At 38.1% G+C, this 25452-nt stretch overlaps 1 protein-coding gene across 6 annotated transcripts in view; it reads right to left on the reverse strand.

Moving 5' to 3' along the window:
• Positions 1–25452, reverse strand: part of DMD (dystrophin) — a 1925924-nt gene that overhangs the window by 723072 nt on the left and 1177400 nt on the right. For all 6 annotated transcript variants that reach the window (XM_036747778.1, XM_036747779.1, XM_036747772.1 and 3 more), the window contains one exon: positions 4553–4785. In XM_036747778.1, coding sequence (XP_036603673.1) covers positions 4553–4785 — 233 coding nt within the window. The remainder of the gene's footprint in view (positions 1–4552; positions 4786–25452) is intronic.

Raw genomic sequence — 25452 nt, forward strand, 5'->3', positions numbered from 1 at the left:
CTCTGTGTCTCCATGAACACTTTATGGGGTAGAGCTATGGTCGTATTCTAGCTTTGTTTGAGCGTAGGCAAATCCCCTGAGCTTCAGCTTCCTCATCTGTAAAATGGAGCCAGTATTCTGCACTGGTTGCTGTTCAAAGTGGGTGTGAAGAAGACTCTTTGTAAGCCTTAAAGCAGTATAGAAATGGGAATTTAGTTGTTAATAAGACAATTTTTATTAACTGAGGGACTTGTCCAGAAGTGAAGGTTTAATATAAAAGAAGGGATTTGGAAGCGGCACTATTATACACTGAGGAATTTGTGAAATCATGTGGGAGGCAGCTAGGCACAGGTTTTAGGTTTAGGAATCAGGAAGACCTGAGTTCAAATCCTGCCTTCAACTCTTACTATCTACATGACTGTGGCTAAATTATTTAGCCTCTTTCACCTTCAGCTTCCTTATCTGTAAAATGGGAATAAATATAGCATCCAACTTCACAGGGTCATTGTGAGGACCAAATGAGATGAGCTATGAGAAGTGCTGTGTAAATGCTAGTTAACATCCTTGGTACCTAGCAAGAAAGAAGGGAGACTGGGGATTTCATGTGAGCCACTAAAATAATTTATAAATCATTACAGCCTTGGTGTCTCTCAGGAGGCAGCAGCAGCATGGTGTAATGAGCACTACCAACCAGGAAACCTGGATTGTTGCCTTGTCTCTGTGTTTCTTGGCACTGGGAACTTGCTGTGCCTCATTTATAAAATAAATATAAAGCCCAAATTGTTTTGAAAATCCACTAGGTGTAATGCATACTTTCCAAAGCCTAAAGCATTATAAAAATGCAAGATGCAATTACTAGTCATACTATTGAAATATCTTATTGAGAACAGGGGCAGAGGGTGGGAAAAAACAGAAAATTCACTTATAATAATAAAAAAAAATCACAGAAAAGGCAATGAGGACCTCCCGGGAATTAGAAGTCATACTAGTAGCTACAATTTATATTTTGCTTTAGGGTTTGTAAAGAATTTTATACCTGTTCTCATTTTATCCTTACCGCTTCCCTGGAAGGTAGAGGTAATCATTAGCCCCATTTTACCGATGTGTAAAATAAAGTTGTGCCTGGCCCACAGCTTGTAAGTATTTGAGGCCACTTTTGAACCCATGTTTTCCTGACTCTTGAGTCCAGTGTTCTAATTATGTTCCACCCAGATGCCCAGGTGTGTATATTCATTGAACTAGCTTTGTTTGTTTCATACTTTCAGGGTCAGCATTTAGAATTTAGATGACTATTCAGGGGAGAGATATTTTTGAAAATCTTTATGGATGGGCACAGACATATAACAGGAGGTAATGTATATGTACTCTATACTTTACTAAATAAATTATATTATTTTTCCAAAGTGTCTGTCCCCTACTTTGTCATTGGGTAACCCTTCTAAGAGAAAGAAATGTGATCAGGTGGGATTTATCTTCTATTTTTATCACTTCTTACAATTATGTCTTCATATTTTTAATAATACTCTGCTTTCACTCACGTCTTAAACTCTTCAAATCTGACTTCTGACATTATCGCTAAATTAAAACTGTTCTCTCTAAAGTACCAATGATCTTTTACTCGATAAATCCAACGGCCTTTATTCAGTTCTTATTCTTCTTGACCTTTCTGCCACTCTCTTCTCCTGGATAGTCTTTCCTTCCTGAGATTTTGTGAGGAGGCTCTCTCCTGCTCCTCTGCCTACCTGACTCCTCCTCACTCTCCTTCCCTGTTTCATGATAATAACAGTAACAATAACGTTGTTGTTCAGTTGTGTTTGACTCTTCCTGACCCTGTGGACTATAGCATGCCAATACTTGTTCATGGGGTTTTCTTGGCAAAGATTCTAGAAAGGTTTGCCATTTCCTTCTCCAATGGATTAAGGCAAACAAGGTTAAGTGACTTGCCCAGGGATACACAGATAGCAAGAATCTGAGGCCGAATTTGAACTCAGGCCTTCCTGACTCCAAGTTGAGTGCTTTATCTACTCTTTAAATATGGTTGTTTCTCTCTAGGGCCTTCTTCTTTTGGTTTGCCATGCTGTTTCTCTGGTGATCTCATCAGCTCCCATAGATTCACTTATCATCTGTAAGGAGATGCCTCCAGTCCTAGTTTCACTTATATCTCCCATCCTGCATCACTAATTTCCCATAGGATATTTCCAAACGGATGTAGAGTAGGCACATCACACTCAGCATATCCACAAGAGAACCCATTATCTTCCCCAAAACTCACTCCATTTCCTAATTCCTCTGTTGCTATGGAAGACCTTGTCAGCCTGTCATCTAGGTTTGTCACCTGGAGTTATCCTGGATTCTTCCTTTTCGTAACCCTCAAATCTAGACAAAGAGTCAAAGGCTTAGATCTGAAAGGTGTTTAGAGGTCATCTAGCCTAAATATCTCATTTTAAAGGTGAAGAGCAGAACCGAAATGATCACTAATGGCTAAGTCAGAATCTGAACCCAGGTCCTCCAGCTCTAAATCCAGCTCCCTTTACAGGGTTTCACGAAGTAGCTGATTTTAGCTTCACCTGTTTCTACTCATACAATCACCCTATTAGAGGCCATCCTTACCTCTCACCTGGACTATTACTATTAACCTCTTCATCAGTTTCCTACCTGAAACCTTTCCCCTGTCAAATCCATCAACCACTCAAATGCCAATGTATACTCTAAAAGTACAAATATGACCTAGTCCCTCCCCTCTAAAAACATCCAGAGGAAATACAAACTCCTACTTGGTATTTAAAAGCCTTCAAAATCTGACACCAGCCTACTTTTCCAAGGCTATAATGTATCACTCATCTTCACATACTCTACACTTCATCCAAACTGGCCCACTTGTTGGTCCTCATACATAGCATTCCACCTCCTTTCTCCAAGACTTTGCGCAAGCATTCCTCTCATGCTTGCCTGCCACCTTTCAGGATCCCTCAGCTCCTCCAGAGTGCAGCTCACACCACCAGTCCTCCAAACTGTTGGCACTTCTCTCCTCCCCACAACACTTCATTTTTACTTGGTTTATAATTTATATTGTCTTGTCTGTACACATGTTATTTATTCCTACTAGAATATAAGCTTCTTGAGGTGAGGGACAATTTCATTTTATCCTTTCTATCCTCAGTGGCTGGTATAGTGCTTGGCACATAGTAGGTACTTAATGCTGAGTGACTGATAAATATATAATTCCCTTTGTGTATTATATTTCATTTCTCCTAGAAGTAATGAGACACATGTACAAAAATGTATATTAAAACTCTGGGATAATTTACACCAACATAAACATGAATATTTACAATATAATAATTTCAATGATGTCATAAAAATTAATTAGGTTAATGAAGTAATATACAATTCTTCCCCTCTAGTACTATCATAGGAGTTTTGCTGGAAAATTAAAGTTAGGATTGTTCCATTACTTGGGTGACAGCTTATTTACACCAGAAAAAAAAATCATGACACTACTAAAAATCTGTTTATGAATACTCGAGTGATTACATAAAAACTGTAATCTTTTATTTGGAACCTAATTAAAGTATGCATACTATCAAATCACTTTTACTGTTATATAATTGCTGCCTATTTTTTTTAAATTTTGACACCATTTCTAAATTTTTTGCACCTTTTGTTTCCAGAGAATAGTTCAGCAGCAGTTTAATGTTTCAATACAACTTTTTGCTTTCTCCTTTCATAGGCTTGAGATCTTTATGGGTAAGATAATGACAACATATAAGGCTTTCAGAAATACTTTACCTAGGCACTCAAGATTATAAAAGATATATCGTATATTTATTTTAAATATGTGAACACCACCATCATAATTTTCTTACATTTATTTTCAACAGTAATTCTGAAAAAAAATCAGTTCTATAAGTCTGAGAAATACAATGTTTATGAATGTCTTTTTGGGAAGACATTACTGCTGTATAAATTCAAATCTCTGAATCTAGAGTAATTCAAATAAGTCGCAATTTAAGTAATTTCTCTTTTATATTTATATCCAACTCTCAATTATCCTTAGCAATGGAAAGAAAAAAAAAACTACCACCAATAAAGCGAACTAGTGGGTAAGCCCTAGATTGTTTACATCTGGTTTGGGAATTCATTATAAGTATATGAAGCCAAAATAACATTTAAAAGCAAAAACTTCAAATGGGTCATTTGGCATCATTTAGGCAGAAAAAAAACCCCACATTTGTTTTACTGAACTCTCTCCAGCTAGATGTGCTTAGAAATGCTATTTCCTTCCTCTTTGACATACGCCTTCCTAATTTTGCATTGCTTTAGCTAATATTAGAATTATTATATTTTCTCCCAAGTACATTAAGACTGGCTAGAAAGACAGTGATGAGTTGAAGTGTCTGGGGAGGAACTGAAAGAGATGGTTGTCAGGGAAAGCTGACTAAAAACTGACTGTATATGATCCACAATAGTGACCTGTCCTGTTCCCGTCATTAACCTGAAGAACAGCAACAACATCCACAATAACAACAAAGCAGCATATCTGCCTCAGCTTCTTCTATTTTATTCTTCATACCTTCTGTTTGATGACCATGTCATTGATGTCTTCGAGATCACCCACCATCACCCTCTGAGTTTTTATCACACGATCGAGCAAGGAAAGCCAGTCAGTGAGTTCTGTCCACGCCTTGTTGAAGTCAGCTAGGGCTGGTACCTCCAACAGCAAGGAAGATGGCATTTCTAGTTTGGAGATGGTAGTTTCCTTAGTAACCAGAGTTTGTGTAACCACAGTAACAGTTTGACCAGGAGCTAAAACATTTTTTGAGGGGAAAAAAAGGAAGAATGTAAGGAACATAGAGATAGAATTAAACCACTCACTTTGAAAAAATATTTATTTTAATTAAATCATAACTAAAGCAGTCAAGCTATTATTTATATTATTAATGTTTCTCAACCAAATATGTATTTACATAGTATCACACATAGTAGGACAAGCCATAGATTTCACTTTAATTAATACACATTTGATCACACACAGTAGGATAACCCATAGATTTCACTTTAATTAATACACATTTGGTCACACACAGTAGGACAATCCATAGATTTCACTTTAATTAATACACATTTGATAGTTCAATTTTCAAAATGATTTTGCTTATCCAACCCGAAAAAATTTCTCTATAATAAATAGTTTCTTTTCAATAACAATTAGATGGAATGAGAAATCGACCAGATGAATAGAAATAATCAGAGCAAGAAGAATGAAGTTTACTTAAAACTTCTGAGGAAAATGAAGGGGAAAATTAGGATAATATATGGTCTTTGCTCTATTGTTACCTTTAGTAAAGAGTAAATTGTAATCAGAGGTCAAATCCTAAGGGACCCAAGGGTCAACAAAAATTGCTTAGTGTTAGCGGTATTATTTGTATTGGGTGCAGTTTATCACATTTTCCCCAACTTAGACTAGTAATAAAAAATGGCTAGCAGTAGGCAAAAAATGGGTATCATTAATCTTCGTGAACAAGAGCTAATGAAGTCCATTACGGTTGGGACATGAAATACTGTTTTGATGGCCAGTAAGTAAAAACAAATATCTAATAAGCATTACTTTACTATTTTGAATTCTATGACCAAAGCTGGCTGACGGTAAGCATCATAGTGAATAGACAGGGCCAAAGAAATGTGGAGAAATGAAAGAAATGTTCATAGGATCATAGAGTCAGAGCTGGAAGGGACCTAGTAAGTCATCAAGTCTAACCTTTTAATTTTATAGCAAGAATGTGCTAACACACGAGATCCCTTTACAAAGTATACATACTTCTCTGTATCAGAAAAGGAAAAAAAACCCTCCAAAAATTACACCCCCCTCCTCCTCCTTTATGTAGCTAGGCCATAGGAAATTTGAAGGAGTACAGTGTGGAGAGTGGGGAGGGACTTTTTCCCCTTCCCTTCCTTCCCATTTGGCTCCCAGCTTTGACTTTTCAAGAGGAAAAAACAGAATCCGGTAGTTTGAGATTCATTAGTTGGTGAGAGGTCAAGGAAACATCTTAGAGGAGTGAGATCCCTGGCAGCAGAGAAGAGATCTCCCTACGGACTCAAGAGAAGACTCTCATAAGTGGCAGTTGAGTTGTAGAGAGATCTCGGGAAATCAGCAGAGCAACCAACACAGTGAAGACAATGACACCCAAGGGGAGCTGTGTGAAGACTAAAAAAAGAGAAAGGACTTCTAGGCACAGTATGAAAATTATTCTTGGCAACTAGGTGCTAAGTTCCTGTTTTTCTAGCTTTGAAAAGACTTCTAATATTGTAAGTTCCCTCTAAATTTTGTGTCTTGGGACAAAGTTACACTTATCCTCTTCTAATTTTAACGCCAGGGTAAGCAATACAATATCCTTTATGTAGATATAAGGCTTCGCAGAGACATAAATGAGTAAATTTCTTCTTAGTTCTCAGAGTTGTTACTGTGTTACTCATGTCTTAGGTTGAGGACAAGAAACCTGTTAATTGGACAATTACTGTAACAAATTAGTGTTAATATCTTATACTTCGTTTAACAAGAGCATAAGTCCTATGTAAAAACAGTTTTGTTACTAATTTGTGGGAACAGAAGCCTAGTGGATAGTAGGGAGGTTATCATCACAGTTTAAACTGGGTCCACAACAGATTATAGTTAAACTTGAGATAAAAAGGTATGGACTTGAAGGAAAGCTAATAACCTGAGGCTATATGCTCTTTTTATCTCCCTGCCCAAGGTACCATGAATTATAGTATTATAAATACAATCTGATCTCCTAGCTTGAAAAGAAGGGGAATAGATTTAATGGTAATAATAATAAAAACCTTTTGGTCTTTATATCAGGGGTCCTTAACAATTGTGTGTGTGTATGTGTGTGGGAGGGAGAGGGAGGGAGAGGGAGGGAGAGGGAGAGAGAGGGAGAGAGGGAGAGAGAGGGAGAGAGAGGGAGAGAGAGGGAGGGAGAGGGAGGGAGAGGGAGGGAGAGGGAGGGAGAGGGAGGGAGAGGGAGGGAGAGGGAGGGAGAGGGAGGGATGGATCCCAGTTGGCAGTCTGGTGAAGTTTATGAACCATGTTTTCCAATATATAAAATAGATAGGAATACAAAGGAAACCAATTATATTAAATTGTTTTTCTCCCCCTGCCCAAACTCATCCAAGTTCAGGGATACCTTGTGCATCTGTGGACTGCAGGTTAAGAATCTTTGTTATAGAGGGTATTCTTTGTCAGCTATGAGTTGGACAACATGTTCCATCCTAACATGTCCCTTTCTAAACCCGAAGGTGAGACTCTGTCATTCTGAGCTATGCAACAAGCATGAGACTCCCCCAGTAGAGGGAGGATTTGGACCTTTGGAGGGAGAAACAACACCTCATGCTTCACAAAATCGAAATGATTCACAGGAACCGGCAAGATTCCAGAATCCTGTGATTAATCCCAAGATAAAAAGATGTTCACCAGTTGAGTGAACAAAGAATCATAAAATTTTCAATAGTGAAGGAATTAGAGATCATCCAGTCCAACTCCTTTGTCATACAGACAAGGAAGCTTAACTAAAGAGAGTAAGCGATTTGCTCAAGGTCATGTAGAGAGTTGGTGCCAGAGCAAGAAGTAGAACACAGGCAGTGGTATGCTAGAAAATGTTTAACAATCAGCATTTTTAGGGGGAGGGGAATGTATGTCTATACATTTGTAAGTTTAATCTGCATTATTAACATTTTCTGCATCACTTTCTTAAATCTGGACAAGCAACAAAACAATAAATTAAGCCTTGATTTGTAGCAGTTATTGACTTGTGAAGTATAAATACTCAAAATGAAAATTCAATAATTGGCTCTTGTGAACCTGTCCAAGCCGGCTCAGTACTCCCCTGAACCTAGGTCTCCTAATTCTCAGTCCTGTGCTATTTCCATTACAACTAACTGATTTGTGAATTCTCATTGAGGGGTATTAAAAGTGACATATGAAGATCTGTTGTGGGGAGATATGCCATCTTTCTAGAACATGTGTCTGAGATGAGAACTAGAATCAACCAAGATTTGGCAAAGCCACCTTTCTTGTTCTGAATAATGATGCTGTTTCATACTGGAGTGCATTAAGCTATACAGAAGAAACCTGGAATATAACTCCAGGTACTTTGAAAGTTTGAGTAGGAAACAGACGAACCTTGGCACACAGTGAAGGAAAGGAATACTTCCAAAACGACAAAAAAGGAAAATGACAGCTTTTGGAAGCATTGTGGAATGACAGGCACACTAATATAGTGATATACTAATATATACAATAATATACAACAAAATGATCCCACCATTATAAAAAAAATTGGAACTATACTTAAAAAGTCCCTAAACTGTGGATATGATTTGATGACACTAGTGATACACTTGCTGATATAACTACCAGATATACACCCAAAGAGGTAACATAAAGAGAAAACGGATTCAAAGAACAGAGACAAAATGGGTACCCGTCAGTGGGAGAATTTCTGAATATATGAATATAATAGAATATTATTATGCTATAAGAAGTGACTAAAGAAATTGATTCTGTAAAGCTGAGAAACTTTAGATAAACTGATACAGAGAAAAATGACTAGAACCAAGAAACCAATTTATATAATTATCACATTGTCAAGGAAATTAATTTTGAAAGATTGAAGAACTCTAATAAGTACAATGACCAATCATGCACAACTTCATAGAAACTCATGATGAGGCATGTTTCCCACCTCTCAGAAGAAAAGTGACAAATAGGAGGTAGAGAATGAAGCCTATCTATTTAGACCTGACCAACGTATTGCTTGAATACATTCACTCCACCCTTAGACTCTTCTTTTGCTTGTCTGGTTCCTCCCAGTACGACCTTTATAAAGATGATATTCAGGCCAACCATGTATTCCTTGCACTCCGGGCTGCCTTTGAACTCCTTACCCTCTAGACTTTCTCTCCCCTATCCCCACACTTGGCATCCTTTAATTCCTTAACACATTATCTTCCACCATTAGTGTGTAAGCTTCTTGAGGACAGGGTCCTCTCTTTCTGCTTTCTTTCTTTTGGCTTATATTTGTATTCCTAGTAAGAACTTAATATTTTTCTTGACTTGAAGAAAGATAAAGCCAAAAAATGATATAAAGCTTATAAAACATTATAAATAAGTACTATAAAATTTACTCTTTCATCATGGAGAATAATATTTAAACCAGAGAGGGTACAACAAATGTAATTGAAACTGAGGAAAAGTGAAGAAATAGTAACAGAACACATAGCTACTTTAAATGACTTTGCATCTCCTGGTTCAGATAAATTAAATTCCTGGGGACTGAAATACTTTGCACATGGGTTCCCAGAACGATTTGAATCCCAAGGAAATGATGAAAAATAGAAGATAATCCAGAAAAATGTAATTTCCTTAAGGGGAGAGACTGTTTTCAATTTTTTTTTCTTTTTTTGCTTTTATTTCCAAAATTTTGCATATAAAATGTACTTAAAAAATGTTTGCTGAATTCTAGAAGACTGAAGACAAACAAAATTGTTAGAAATTTTTGAAAACCAGAAAAACAATAGAACTTAATGTCGATGCCTAGCCAAATTCTAGAATGAATTATTAAACATAGTACTTGTGAGCACCATGAAAACAATGGTCTTTAAGAATCAGCATAAGCACTTTAAGAATAATTCATGCCAAATGAACCTCCTTCCCTGTTGTTGTTGTTTTTTAAAAGTTTGTGGACTGGCAAATAATGGGAAAGTAGGATTTAAGCAAGGTGTTTGACCAGACTTTTATTCTTTTTTACAAAGGGGAGGAACCAATATTAGATGATAGTACAATAAATCAGCCTATACTAATTTATCCAATATGAAGTGCCTGTGTGTGTGTGTGTGTGTGTGTGTGGGTGAGTGTGTGATCAAAGAAATGCATGACTTGTGGTGGGAGAAGATGAGCATGGAAGCTAAGTGGTACAGTGGACAGAATACCAGGCCTGGAGTCCACAAGATTCATCTTTGTGAGTTCAAATCTGGCCTTAGACGCTTAAGACCTATGTGACCCTTGACAAGTCATTTAGCCCTGTTTGCTTCAGTTTCCTCATCTATAAAAAAAAAAAAAAACTGGAGAAGGAAATGGCAAACCACTCTGATATCTTTGCCAAGAAAATGCCAAATGGTGTCAAGAAGAGTCAGATACAACTGAAAAACAACTGAAAAAAACATGAGAAAAGTGAGATGTAACTGACAGCTCCATTAAACTGCGGTTCCCTGAAAGCAGGAGCTGGCTTTTGCTTTTCTTTGTATCTTCAGTGCTTAGCACAGTGTCTGGCACATAGTACGTACTTAATAAATGCTTATTGACTGACTGACTGTGATATCACAGAACTCAAGGAAGGTGAGATGTGAACCCTAAGTGGTGAGCTTATGGAAGGACATGGATGAGAATAGCAGTGTGGGCAGATTGTGATGTATGTTGCTGGAGAGAATATTCAGCTTAATGAGTGGAGGGAGTATTTGTGTGTATGTAAATGTACACATCAATAGTACAAATTTCATATGTGCTTATATATGCATAAATCCATATTTTTTCTCTCCAGGGCCTGATATTTAGTCATACGTGTTTGTCAGCGGAATGGTCGGAACACTAAGTTTAGAAGGACTGTGCTGAATGTGTCTTGTTTAAATAATTATATGCACGACATTCTCAGATGACTTTTTTGAGTAACCTTATTTAAAATAACAGACTACATTCTTTTCCAGCCTTGTCATATTTTTGAGATGCAGTAAACAAATTGTATCATTAGTCTGAAAAAAACTGTGATTGTTGTCTGGATTTGTGATCTGTGCTGATGAAAGTGCAGTCACCACCCACAGTTATGGTACAAAGCAATATTCTCTGTTACTCTGCCATTTTAAAATGAAAATAAATGACTATCAAGAACTTTGTTTTTTCCAATTAAAGAAATAAAATCAAGATACAAATCACTGTTGTGGATTTGAGTTTGACAAATAAAAGGGTAACACGAGTAACGGTGGTAATAGGGACTAATGTACAATTGCAATCCACTGTGTTGGATTTTGCTTTTGTTCCTTGAAAGGAGTTGAGATTAGGAGTGTATTCTTTTCTTTTTCAAAAACGGTTCACAAATGACTACTCTCGTTTATAGAAAATGTAATTGGATATAGAAAAAATGATTAGTCAGACAAGCATCTTCACTTACAGTAGAACTTAAAAGCCATTATTAAGTCCTTTTGTAAAACCCATATGCTGTATCCTGTGTACTTTCTTTGAAGTTTCCACATATGGGTCTTCTCTGATTCACAAGTGTAGTTGGTGAGAGTAAAAAACCACATATTCTATTCCTGGCTTTCCTACAGAAAAGCAGAGGACTCATTTATCCTTTATGTGCTTCATTTCATGTATTTTAGAAACATCTACTTTCCTAAGTTGCAGAGTATTAGAATCATACAGTCACAGAAGAGACTGCATAAGGGAAGTCTATCAAGTATCTTTGAATACTGCCTTCCTACACATAGCTCCTTAACTTAAAAAGATAGCAGTGTCTTTTCGACTGCTCTGGGTCAAGATATTGTAAGCTATTTGCATTCCAATTTAAGAAAAGTGCTCTTGGTAAAACATATTTTGGGGACTTCTAAATATCTTTCTAGTTAAAAATTGTTCTTTATTTTTAATTTCAAATTCACCATTTAAAAACTTTGATTCTCAAAGGGGTTGGATATTTCTATGGGAATAAACTCTGGGCTATAAGAACAGGCAGGCTTAAGATATGGAGCACTGAGTATGTAGAACACTGCTTCCCTGACTCTTATGTGACATTTCCTTTGCATTCCTACCCAAATGTAGGTAAATTGGTAGTTGGTAGTGTTTTTGAGCTTAGAGTAATTTGGTTATCAAATTTCATGACCAAAGGAAAAAAAGTAGTACTCTATATAGTTCTAAGACCTGAATTCCAGGCTAAGTAGCTATGTGACCTTGGGCAAGTCAGTTAACCCTTTTGAGCCTCACTATCCTCTTCTGTAATAAGAAAGGGTTGGACGAAATGATTTCTCATGTCCTTTCTATTACTATAGCATAGAAACTGGGTAGGTAAGGACAAAAAGGAGCCAGAATACTTGGCTATTTCCTATTGCTCTGCTTTGTCAACAGCAGCCATCATTCAGCAGTTTTATATTAGAAGATGCAATTCACATTATTGGTATTTTTCCTTTCATCTGAAGTCACCCATCAATACTACCTACCTATTCTGCCATTGTTCGAAAATTAAAGATTGCTTAGAGTTGAGACTAGAATGTGATCAGGATGCTGATGTAGTGGAGGTAGGTGGCGAATTCCTCAGATGCTTTCCCTTCTGTGCCTATGTCATGTCCTACCCAAATGCTAGCCTGAAGCCCCTTCCCTGGAGAACGGCTTGTGACCATGTAGTCCTCCTAGTTATGTAGCCCAGTCACCTCCTCCTCACCCATGCAACTAAGCACAAGGAATCACTAACCCATTAATCAAAAAATATTTATTAAATATTAACTATGTGTGCTAGGAACTAGTTTAAGAACTGGGAATGCAAAGAAAAAGGCCCATCTTACATTCTAATGGGAGATAAAACATATATAAATCAGATGATGCAAGATAAATACATATATATATATATGGAGAGAGAAAGAGAAAGAGAGAGACAGAGAGAGATGGAAGGTAACTTTACCATCAATGGCACTAACAGCTGGGAAGGGAAGACCCAAAGGCCCTTTTGGAAGAATTTGAGCTGTGTCTTAAAAGATCCCAGGGATCCTAAGAGTTGAGTGTTGGGAAGGAGAATGTTCTGGGTGATACAAATATTAGTGTAAAAGGATGAAGAGAGTTGATGGAGTGTGGTGGGCCCTGAACCACAAAGACACCAATGTGCCCGGATCACAGAGTAAGGGGAAGGGAGGAGCATGTAAGAAGATTGGTAAGGTAGGAAGGGGCCAGGTTGTGAAGAGCTTTAAATGCTAAAGTGGGTGCATGTGTACCTGTGTGTGTGCGTGCGGGCCTGTGTGTGTTTGTGTGTGTGCGCACGTGCGTGCGTGTGAGCGTGCGTGTGAGCGTGCGTGTGTAAGATATAGTCAGACCTTATCGTTGTTCAGATGTATCTGACTTTTCACGACCCCGTATGGGGTTTCTTGGCGAAGATATTTGAGGGGTTTGTCACTAGGCAGACAGAGATTAAATGACCCAAATGGGCTCATGAAGAGTGAGGCAGAACTTTAAAGACTCAACAACAACGATAGCAATAGAATCTGGAAATCATGTGACCAGAGATGTTAACTGAGCCCATGTGAACTGATGAGAACACACAGTAAGAGTTCTACAGAGACAAAGGATAGGAGAGGTGAAGGCTGGGAGTGGGGAGGACAAACATCCGCAGTTGATAGAAACGATAAAGATGAAGAACCAGCAAAAGATATGGAGAAGGAGGAGTCAGACAAGAAGGAGGAGAGCCGAGGGAGAGGAATCACAAAAAAATGCAAAAATAAGAGAGTATCCGGGAGGAGAGGAAGGAAGGATGAGGACTGAGAAAAGGTCATTTGATTTGGCAATGAAGCAAGAGATCATTGCAACTTTGGAAAAGGCATTTACATTTGCGTGATAAGGTCAGAAGCCAGATTGTAGAGGGTTTAGAAAGAAGAGTGAGAGGAGCAGAAATGAACATACCAAACGTATTCTGCTTTTTCAAGGCGTTTAGCTGAGAAGGTTAAGAGAGCATGGGATGAGAATTGGAAGGCAGGATGGGTTCCTGTGAGGTTTTCTTTTTTTAGTTTTAAAATTTTCGTTTTTGCTTTTAGATGGAGGATACATGGCCACATTTGTCAGAAGCATAGAAACAGCTAGGTGGTACAATGAATAGGTGTATTAGGAGGGCAGAGTTTATAATCTCAAAGAGGATCATAAACATGTCTGAAAGGTTCGGAACCGCCGGATATAAGAAACTCTCAAAGTAGAAGGCAGAAGAATCAAAACATATATTTAGGCTCCACAGTAACCAACCCATGAACCAGCAACCCCATTTTGATATATTGATCAAAAGCTTCCAGGCCCAATAAGTACGCCTTGAAAGAGTAACCAGGAGGCTACAGAGAAGCATGATTGCGTAAAGTAATATCATGCTTCCCCCTCTATGGTAAAAAGATTACCCACTGGCTTCAAGTCCTTGTTCAGCTTCCTCCTGTAGGTCAGCTCTGCTACTGGCAGCTCCTGCTTCAGCTGTGGCTGTGGCTGTAGCAGCCTCTGGCTCCAACGGGAGCTGCTTTTAACCATCCAGCTTCTGCGGGGGGTGTAAGGTACTCCGGGGAAAGCACAGGTTCTTTCAGTCTGCTTAAGCAAGGTGAAGGGGTTGACCGGGAAAGCACAGGTTCTTTCCATCAGCTTAAGCAAGGGAAGCAAGGTGAAGGGGCCGACAAGCTTACTCCAGTCCAACATACAAACAGCATTCAGTTCAGGGGAAAAAGCCAAACTAGTCAAGGGCACTTGTTGACTAAGTGCTAAGGAGCCCATTTTTGGTTGCCAATACAATAGGACAGATGGGCCTGGAGTCAAATACAACCTCAGACACTCATTAGCTGAATGACTTTGGGCAAGTCATTTAACCTCTGTCTGCCTCAGACACTTCAAATGTAAAATGGGGGTAGTAAGAGCACCTCCCTCCCAGAATTGATAGGAGGATCAAAGAGATAATATTGGTAAGACACTTAGAACAATGCCTGGCACGTGGGATGAGTTTAATAAGTCACTGTTTCTTCCTTCTTTAGTGGATAGGGAGAGATGGGTGATTAGAACAAGCGGAGATGATGGTAGGGGCAATCTGCTGGAAAAGATGGGTAGCATTGATCCGCACAAGGAAGAGCATTTGTCCTTGGCAAGCAGAAAGGGCACCTTGTTATCAGAGGTGGGAGTGGATGGAGAGACAGTGGTGGACTGTCAAACCTCGGGTAAAGGAGAAGAGGGACTTGTTGGCACACTTTTTTCAGTGCACAATGAGGCAAGGTATCAGCAGAAAGGGTGGGGGAGGGAGCTGCGTGGGAGCCTTGAGGAGAGAAGAAAAGGTGTGGAACAGCTGCTCTGAGAATGCCTAAAGGGACGCAGCTGCTATGCATCTGTGCCTCAAGGTCGACGAGAGCTGTTGTTCTCAATAGGTCTTCAATTTTGACTTGTCCCCTCCCTTCTCTGTTGTGCTGGTAGGCAAAATAATATGGCCTCTTCCAGCTTTAATATCCTATGACTCACTCTCAAATTTTTTGTATGCACCACAATAAACATTTGCCTCAAATGCTACTAATGACTTAAGTTCATAAAATCTTCAAGGACCCTAATATAATAAAAATGACTATTTTACCTCAATTAATTTACTTGTTCAGTGCCATACCAATTGAACTACCAAAAAATTATTTTACAGAGCTGGATAAAATAATAACAAAATTCATCTGGAAGAACAAAAGTCTAGAATATCAAGGGAATTAATGAAAAGAAACACTAGGAAGGTGGCCTAGCCATACTAGATATTAAATTGTGCTATAAAGCAGCAGTCATCAAAACTACCTGGTACTGGCTAACAAACAGAGTGGTAGATCAGTGGAATAGGTTAGGTACACAAGACACAGAAGTCACCAACTATAGCAATCTACTCTTTGATAAACCCAAAGAATCCAGCTTCTGAGTTAAGAATTCACTATTTCATAAAAACTGCTGGGATAATTGGAAAATAGTATGGCAGAAACTGGGTATAGACCCATCTGTCACACCATATACCAAAATAAAGTCAAAATGGGACATGATTTAGGAATAAAGGCTGATACTATAAGCAATTTGGCAATAGTTTACCTGTCAGATTTATGGGAAAGGGAAGAATTCATGACCCAACAAGAGATAGAGAGCATTATAAAATGCAAAATGGATAATTTTGATTATGCTAAACTGAAAAGTTTTTTGTATGAACAAAGCCAATGCAACAAAGATTAGGATGGAAGCAGAAAATTGGGAGAAAATCTTTACAACCAATGTGTCTGATAAAGGTGTCATATCTAAAATATACAGGGAAGTGGGCCAAATTTATAGGAATAAAAGTCATTCCCCAGTAGAGAAATGGTCAAAGGATATGAACAGGCAATTTTCAGAGGAAGAAATTAAAGATACCTATAGGCATATGAAAAAATGCTCTAAATCACTATTGATTAGAGAAATGCAAGTCAAAACAAGTCTTAGGTACCTCATATCTCCTGTCAGATTAGCTAACATGACAAAACAGGAAAATGATAAATGCCAGAGAGGATGTGGGAAAATTGGAACATTAATGCATTGTTGGTGGTGTTGTGAACAGATCCAGCCATTTTAGAGAGCAACTTGGAACTATGCCCAAAGGGCTATAAAAATGTGCATACCCTTTGACCCAGAAATACCACTCCTAGCATGTTCCAAAGAGATCACACAAGTGGGAAATGGATCTGTATGTACAAAAATATTTATAGCTGCTCTTTTTGTGGTGGCAAAGAATTGGAAATCAAGGGGATGCCCATCAATTGGGGAACGGCCGAACAAGTTGTGGTATATGGATGTAATGGAATACCATTGTGCTATAAGAAATGGCGAAGATAGGGACTAAATAATAACCTGGAAAAGCCCACATGATCTGATGCTGAGTGAGAGGAGCAGAGCCAGGAGAACATCACCCACAACCACAGACACATTGACTCTGTGATGACTGACTTTGAGAGATTGGCCTCGCCTCAGCAACACAAGGCTCAAAGCCAGCTCCAAAGGACTCATGGTGGAAAAAGCTATCTACATCCAGAGAAAGAACTGTGGAATCTGAATGAAGAGTGAGGCAAACTATTTGTTCTCTCTTTTTTATTCCTCTTTTTTTTGGTTTTGTTTCTTCTCTCTCATGATTCATTCCATGGGTCATAAATCTTCTTTGCAACTTGGCTATTGTGTACATAAGTTTAATGTGAAGGTTTATGTAGAATCTATATTGGACTGCGTGCTGTCTTGGGGGGGTAGAGGAGGGGGGAGAGGAGGGAAAGGAAGAAAATTTGAAACTCAAGAACACATAAAACTAAGTGTTGTAAACTAAAAATAAAAAATCTAATTAAAAAAAATTTTCAAGGACCTTGACTTCCAGGATACGGGCATTGCTTAATCCTCCTAATAACTAATCATTCTTACAGAACGTCTTTCAGAGAGTATAGGTGCCTTCTCCAGTAGTCCTGATCCATATCTTGCCACTGGACCCAGATGCCTTTGGAGGAGAAAGTGAGGCTGGTGACTTTGCACAGTCCTCCCTCACCCAAATCCAACTCGCCTGCAAGTCATGCCATCACCTTCCTGATATCATGGTCCTCTTGGAGAATGAAGGACAAACAATGACAACCACTACAACAACCACCACAGAGAATAGTTCATTCTAGGCTCAGAGCACAGCGAGTGCAAAGGACCAGAGACAGGAGGAAAATATGTGAGGAAAAGTGAAAGACCAGTTTGGCTGGATTGCAGGAATGGAGGAAGGGAAAGTAATATCCAGTAGCGCACTGGCAAAGTTGGCAAATATAGGTTGAGGCTAGGCTGCATAGAGCTTTAAAGGCTAAACAGAGGAATTTATATTTTGTTCTAGAAGCAATAGCTCACTTGTAATGATTTAACGTTTACAAAATGCTTTATACACATGATCTCATTGAGCCCCACCACAACCCTGTGAATTCGGTGCTACTATCATCTCAGTTTATACATGAGGAGGACAGAGGTTAAGTGATCTGCCCAGCGTCACATGACTGGTAAATGATGGAGTCAGGATTTGAAATGAGGACTTTCCTGACTCCAAATCGAGCACTCTATCCACTGTACTGCTTAGCTGCTTACCAATCCAACAGGAATATACCTTAGCTGTTTGAACAAAGGAGTTACATAATCAGCAAGGACTATTATCTTGGTGGCCTTGTATAGGACAAGATCTCTTGTTAAGACCATTTAAGTGTAACAGCGCATATTCGAGGGTAATTAAAAGGAGGTTTTGAGGGTATTTAATAATAAGGGCTGATTCAGGGTGGCCAAATACAGAGTTTCAATTTTAAAATTTTATTTAGAGATTTATTCTATATTTTGAGTATTTTCATTTGTCTGAGAATATTATAAAACTAATTTTTAGTACTCTGAGGATTAGAGAATCTTGGCACTCCCCAAATTACAGCCCCTCTATACCTTAGTAGAGAGTGTTCAGCAGTTGCTGTGGTCAAAAAATCTATCACCCTGTGGGCAATCAATGTAGTTCGATGGATAGCCCATAGAACAGATCCATCAATATATATCTTGGGCAGACATTGAAGATGGATGATGATCTGGGCTCAGAAATAAATAGAATAGGCTGGATTGCATTTGGGAAACTGTGCCTTTAATGATCCCCCAAGTTTCTCACTTAAATAAAGGCCCCATCTCTGTACTAACATTCTTCCTGGGATGCTTTATAGCCATAAGGTGACAGATGCTACAATCTCAGAGGAATGAAAGTTGCTGGTATAACATACATCAGCCTATATGTTCTGCTGATATTCATGCAGTGTCAAGAGACCTAGAAGAAATATGTAAAATTTGTAATGGGACACCGACAGAATTCATACAGGATGAGAGGGAGTGGATGTGTGCTGACTGACATCTTGGAAGTAGTATTTACAATAAATAAACTGCAGATCCCTCAAAGTATTCAAATGAAGGTAACTGAATTGAGCTTGCCCTGGAAACCAAATGAAGAAGACTTGGTAAGATTGGGGGTGGGTGGGGAGTAAGCTGGGGAACATTGTTGGATGACATTCTTCTTCAAGTATTATGATGGCTTCCATGTAAAGGAAGACTTAGGCTTCCTCTGACTGACTGTAAGGAGAAACCTGGAGCAACGAGGAGAAGATGCAGGACCAGATTTAAGCATGATGAAGGAAACACACACACACATAACACACACACATACACACATATGTACACATACATACACACACATACACACACACAACTTCCTTACAATTACAGCCACATCAAAAGACAATCAGCTTCTCCAGGGGACTTTGAGTTCCTTCTTACCATAGGGCTATAAGCCAAGGATAATTGACTAGTCATTGGTTATATTTCATGGTGGTTTCTTTTCAGGGACAGATTGTCCTAGAGAACATATGAGGTTCTCATGATTTTATTTAGCAAAGGATCCCTTCCTCTGCTTTGGGTGACACAATCTCTAGACTCCTTTTATTTTAATATGCAAAATGAAACAGTAGAAAGATTGAGGTAAAGACATGAATTAATTCCTGCTACTGATTCAACCCTGATGACCTCAGTCTCTGACTCAGGTTTTGCTTGTGTCTTCGACTGGAAGAGCTACAATGCCATTACGGTTTGTACTTTATATACACATAATTCCCATGATACAATCCATCTGTTACTAATGTATAGAAGGAAAATGACAAATTTTCCAATCATGCTATACTGAAACAGTCTTACTAAACAGGACAAATTTAATAGTGTTACAAGCACACAGATCAATATACCATTGATACGCTACTTGGGGACAAAGAAAATTTACACAGGATTGATGACATGCTTATTGTCTAAGGATTTTTAGAAGCAATTCGGGGGTTCTTAGTGATACATGAGTCTCAATTTACTGACAGTGTTATTCATTTCTTAAATAGAATCTGAACGTATATTGTAACTATAATACAAAGAGCTTTAAAAACCCAGGCACTTGGGGCAGCTAGGTGGCGCAGTGAGTAGAGCACTGGCCCTGGAGTCAGGAGGACCTGAGTTCAAATCTGGCCTCAGACACTTGCCACATGTACTACCTGTGTGACCTTGGGCAAGTCACTTAACCCCAATTGCCCTGCCAAAAAAAAAGCAAAAAAAAAAAAAAAATAATAAAAAAACCCAGGCACTCAAACTTTAAACCCTGTCTTACTAACACATTTGAAAATTTAAGCACGACTTGGCTTTAAGCAATTGCACTGGACTGAATTTAGCTTTTAAAGTTCTGGATCGATAAACATAGCATGAGCGATGGCTATATCAAATTCAGATTCTGAAGCGGAGAAAATTACTGCCTCATACTCAATGAATTTGTTAATTTAAGTTATGGAGAAAAATACCATAACTAGGAGCATAATAACTCACTGAATATCGTGCAAAAAACAAACAAATGTAAGCATGGTGCCTGGCACATAGTAGGTGCTTAATTAATAAATACTAGTTGACTAACTATAGAATATTATGGATATCTGCATAAATTATTTATTATGAGTATGAACGGTAGTTTTAAAAACAATACTTCTGGTCTGGCATCTATGGCATGCCAGACAGCAGGTCTAATACATTAAAATGGTAATGATCCTAGAATGAGATAATATATATTTTAATGAACCTCATATTCTGGCATATTGGGTCTGTCACTCACTAGCCATATGACCCAAGTTATTTAGTCTTTCAGTCTTGGTTTTCCCATCTACAAAATGGAGGTAATTATGGGGGAGGGGGAGGGAATAGCGGTTATATATAGTACCTACTATGGGCCAATCACTAAGTTAAGTGCTTCACAAACAGTCTCTCTCTTAATCCTCAAAGCAACCCTGCAAGGTAGCCGTTCTGAGCTATTATTATCCCCATTTTATACTTAAGAAAATTGAGGCAAAGAGAGGTTCAATGATTTGCCCAGGATTAAACAGCTATTAAGCGCCTGTAGCTGAATTTAAACTCAGGTCTTTCCAACCCCAGGTTCAACACAATATCCACTGTGCTACCTAGCTGTCTAGTAATGATACTTATACTTACTACCTCACTGAATTGTTGTGAGAATTAAATGACATGATACACACACAAACACACACACACACACACACACACATATAGGCTAGGGCTATGTCATTTCTTTTATATTGCTAACACCAAGAATAGTACACTGAGCATAGTAGTCACTTGAAAAATAGTTGTTTAAATGAATTAGTTTCCTCTGGATTTGTCCTATCCTGTTTTGCTGCTATAGGCTTCTGATAATTCCCTTAGTGATGGGAGTAGTGCCAAACATAGTCTTTTTAAAGTTTTTCCTGTTCCAAGGGGCAGATAATTCTTTTCCTTGATGAATTCCCTTCTACTGTTTATTAATTTTTTTAGATTTCCTTCTGCTGTTTATTAAGGGCTACAACGTATCTTTCCTATCTAATTTTTAGCACTACCTGACACTGGATATTGAAAAAATGACACTGAGTTACCTAGCTAGACAGCCACTAAAGTAAAAATAAGTGACTGTGTTGAAAAATTACAATACTTTAAAACTGTCATCTAATCTTTTAAACAAGTATATGTCATAGAAGTTAAAAATTGCTCCTGAAAGGATTTTGCACACTTAACTTGGCTGAGGTAAATACAAGTCTGAACAATTCTATATTCTGGCTTTTTAATGATCTCTTCTTCATAGCTGACACCTGCCAATAAGGGGCATGTATATTTGTTCCAAAAAAGTATCAATCAGAGGGGTATACATATTTTAAACCATAATAATAATATATAACATTTTTGATATAGTATTTCAGGTTTATTACAAAACACTTTACAACTATTACCTCACTTTATTCTGACAACCTTAGGATGTATGTAATATTATCATCCCCATTTACATTTGAGGAAAATGAGGCAGACCAAAGTTTATAAGTAACTTGCCTAAAATCATACAACTAAAAATGTTAGATGTAGCATTTAAAGTCAGATTTTCCTGACTCTGGATCTAGTGTTCTATCTACTGTGCTCCCTACCTACCTCTGATGCAATGAGTTCATTTCTGTTGCCTTATATAACTTGTTAAGCTCAGGTTATTACTTTAAAATTGCTTTGTTCCTTTTAATATTATGAACAAAGCTCCCTATGCTGACAAAACAATATTACAAAATCAGAAGGGTCAATAAAATGTCATCTGGTTCAACTTGTATCTCGACTTCACAAAATTTTGGACTAGTGGCCATGAAGAAGACCTTCATTTCTACATTCGAGCTTCATCTGGCCCAACCCCCTCATTTTATAACTAAGGAAAACCAGACCCATAGTGGTTAAAGGAATTGTTCAAGATCACAAAGGTAGTAAGAGCAGGAGTGTGTACCTAGGTGCCTTGTCTCCTCATCTGATGCCCTTTCTTCTACATGATTGTCTCTTATTCGCTCAAATTTTTAAAATTATCTTAGCTCTATTGCAAAATCCTCCATGTTGGATAAAGTCTCCTAGCTGTCCATCTAAATGCATGTTGAAATCGGAGCAATAGACATTCTTCATCCATTTGGTGGATGGACAAACCAAATTCCTTTGAGGAGGTACAGATCTCTTTCAACAGTTTCTGGACTTGTCTGGAGCTTTGTCCTATCAACATACTGTAAACAAAAACATCTGGAGGACTGTCCCATCCATAGGTAATACTTTTTTGACCTTGCCACTGTCTCGGATCTCCTCCATCTCACTGGAAATTATCCTTGGAGACTATATTTTTCCTTGCTTTTTGCCTCAGCAGATGTTATTTCCAGAAGGTCATTGAACAGGGTCATTTCTAGTGTTACATCTCCCAAAGAATCTTAATGTATTGATGAGAGGCAGGTTGTTGCAAAAAAGTCTGTAAGGTAGAATTTGATTCTACTCGATAGATTTTCCCTCATAATCAACAAACGATAAGTGAGTTTATATTCTTCACATATTTTAGCTAATTTTGAAACAGTCTGTTGTTGCATATCACCTGTTTGTTCTTCATTAACATCCTCATTAAGGATACCCTCTATTTTTGTGCAGATGACTCTTATGGAGATTTTAAATTGAAGGGAGAGTAGGCAAATAGGCTGGTAATTATTGATGTTTTCTGTCACCTTGCTCCAGTATTTATAGTGATATCAGGTTCTAAGTAGGTGGTTCTACTATCCTTGATAGAGGGTTTTTTTTTTGTTAAAATGCTTTTTGCAAATCTTTTCTATTTTTCTTCTGTTTGTAGTCTTCCTTCCATCTTCATCCTTGAATGCCCTTGGGATGTATGTGGGGAGGGAAAGTTGCGTTTCATTTTTGCGGTGGTCTAGAGCAAAGGTAGGGCATGAGAAATGGTGTTAAAACTGATTGAAGAAAATATTCTGTATTTGAAATTGAGGGCATCATTAATAAAGATCCTACTGTTTGGACTTATTGCTCCATTTTGAAAGATAAGCTACTCAAAATTCATTATCCAATAGTAATATACTATTATAAACTATTATTGTAGTGTTCCTCTCAAACTTCCCTCGGGCCATGGTCACAGTGATTGATAGGACAACTAAATATTGCAAAGTGAATGTGACCAAGGACTGGCCTTGTGTTTCTAAGTGAAAAAATAAATTGATATCAACGCTAAATAGCATATGAAGAAACTTTCAATGGTTTAGAAATCTCCTAAGAACTTGCCATGGTTTAGGCACTTTTTCAAAATCCTTTTTTCTATGCTTCCTTGATTATTACTAGGAACTTTTGATTAAGCTATTCTGCATTTTTTATGTGGGTAAAGAAATTATTTCCATTATTCATAGCTTCATGTTTTTGAAAAATAAAATTACAGTATAATGAGAGAAAGAATCCTTTTTGATAGTTCTACAGAATATGGCCATATACAAGGAAACAGAAATTGCACGCTGAATACAATGTCACTTTTAGTCAAATTTTTCTTATTTAAGTTCACTTTTGCTTAGGCACACCATATATACTCCATCACGAGGTATTAAATCAATTGGAGGAGATGAGCAAGGGCTGTACATTCCCTGAAGACCTCAAGATCTAGGACAATAGATGATTCAGGCAAAGGTCAGATAAAGGACAAGACATTCAGTTCTCCATGGGCCACTCTCTGGAACTGAAGCTTCTTAAGAATCCACACACTACAGATGGGATGACTTATAACCAGGAATCCTCCTGAAAGTAACCCATTTAGAGATACTTTCCTAATGAGATTAAATTGCTTTCCTAGAAGAAGTCAAAGAGAAAGCCATTCAAAGTAACATACGCAAAAAATAGGGAATTTTAACATTACATTAAAGTATGTAAAAATGAAAGTGTCGATAATCACAACTAAAAGAAAGATTGATTGTTACCATGGAAAGAAAGAAATATTTTTAAAGTGCCTACAATGTGCCAAGAACTGTGCTAAGTGCTTTCCAAGTTTCTCATCTGATCTTCACAATAACCCTAAGAGGTAGGTGGTATTATTATCCCCATTTTACAGATCAAGAAACTGAGGCTGGGAGAGCTTAAGTGCCTTACCTAGGGTCCCAGAGCTAGAAAGTGCCTGAAGCAGGATTTGAACTCAGGTCTCTCTCACTCTAGGGCAGGTCTGTGCCACCTGTGGCCACCAAAGTATTTCCTCTATGTACAAAGTATGTTTTCCTCTACGTTTTCCGCAGGCTGCCCGGAAAATTTTGGCAGACCACAGGATACCACCTAGCAGCCATCCATAAGGACTACATAATGGCAGTACCATGGAAGGAGTAGTGGGTGTGGAGTCAGAAGAGGTGGGGTCAAACCTCAAATCTACCACTTGCTAGACAAGCTGCAACCTCTAGCCGTCAATCATGTCCTCAGTAAAAGGAGGGGGTTGGACTCATCTTTACAATCCTTTCCTATTCTAAATCTGTAGCTCTACATATGTCTCCAGCAAAGGCCAGGGAAGACACTGCCTTCTTCCTGGGAGGTATATATTAGAGGAAAAGTATTATCTTCCAGGCTACTATAGATTAATGGTGATACCAAGGCAGCTAAGTGGCTCCATGGGTGAGAGTGTTGCATATGGAGTCAGAAAGACTTAAGTGTAAATCCTGCCTCAGACACGACCTCCATGGCTAAGGGCAAGTCACTTAACCTCTCCTAGACTCAGGTTATTCATCTTTAAGATGGGGATAATAAAAACACCTACTTCACAGGGTTATTGGAAGGCTCAAACATGAGAAAATATTTAAAGTGAAATGATGTGTTATTTTTATTTTTTATCATCATCCTCAAATCACCAAGATCAGCCACCCTCCTTTGTTTGGATTGTATTCAAGAGAGTCAACATTTCTGTTCTTAGAATCAGACATTTCAAGTTCAGCATTCTTTCTACTAATCATATCGCTTCTCCTCTGTAACTCTCTGTATCACTTTATCTATAAATTAACTGTCTCAAGTTGTTATAGTGAGGAGAGTGCTTTACACATCTTAAAGTGATGTCTAAATGTGAGCTAATAGTGTTAGCATTATTATATTCAACCAAGTGACGAACATTTGGTTTCCTAAAAAGTTCCTTTACTGGGAAGGGATTGCTGTCAAGTCAATACAAGTTTTCTGGTCTGCCCAGCAAGGATACTGTGATATTTATTAAAGATCATCATCTGCAAACCACTGACTCTGCTTTCATCTCAGCCTCCCAGCCATCCTCCAGG

The sequence above is a fragment of the Trichosurus vulpecula genome, chromosome 2, assembly GCF_011100635.1.
Source record: "Trichosurus vulpecula isolate mTriVul1 chromosome 2, mTriVul1.pri, whole genome shotgun sequence".
Taxonomy (NCBI): Eukaryota; Metazoa; Chordata; class Mammalia; order Diprotodontia; family Phalangeridae; genus Trichosurus; species Trichosurus vulpecula.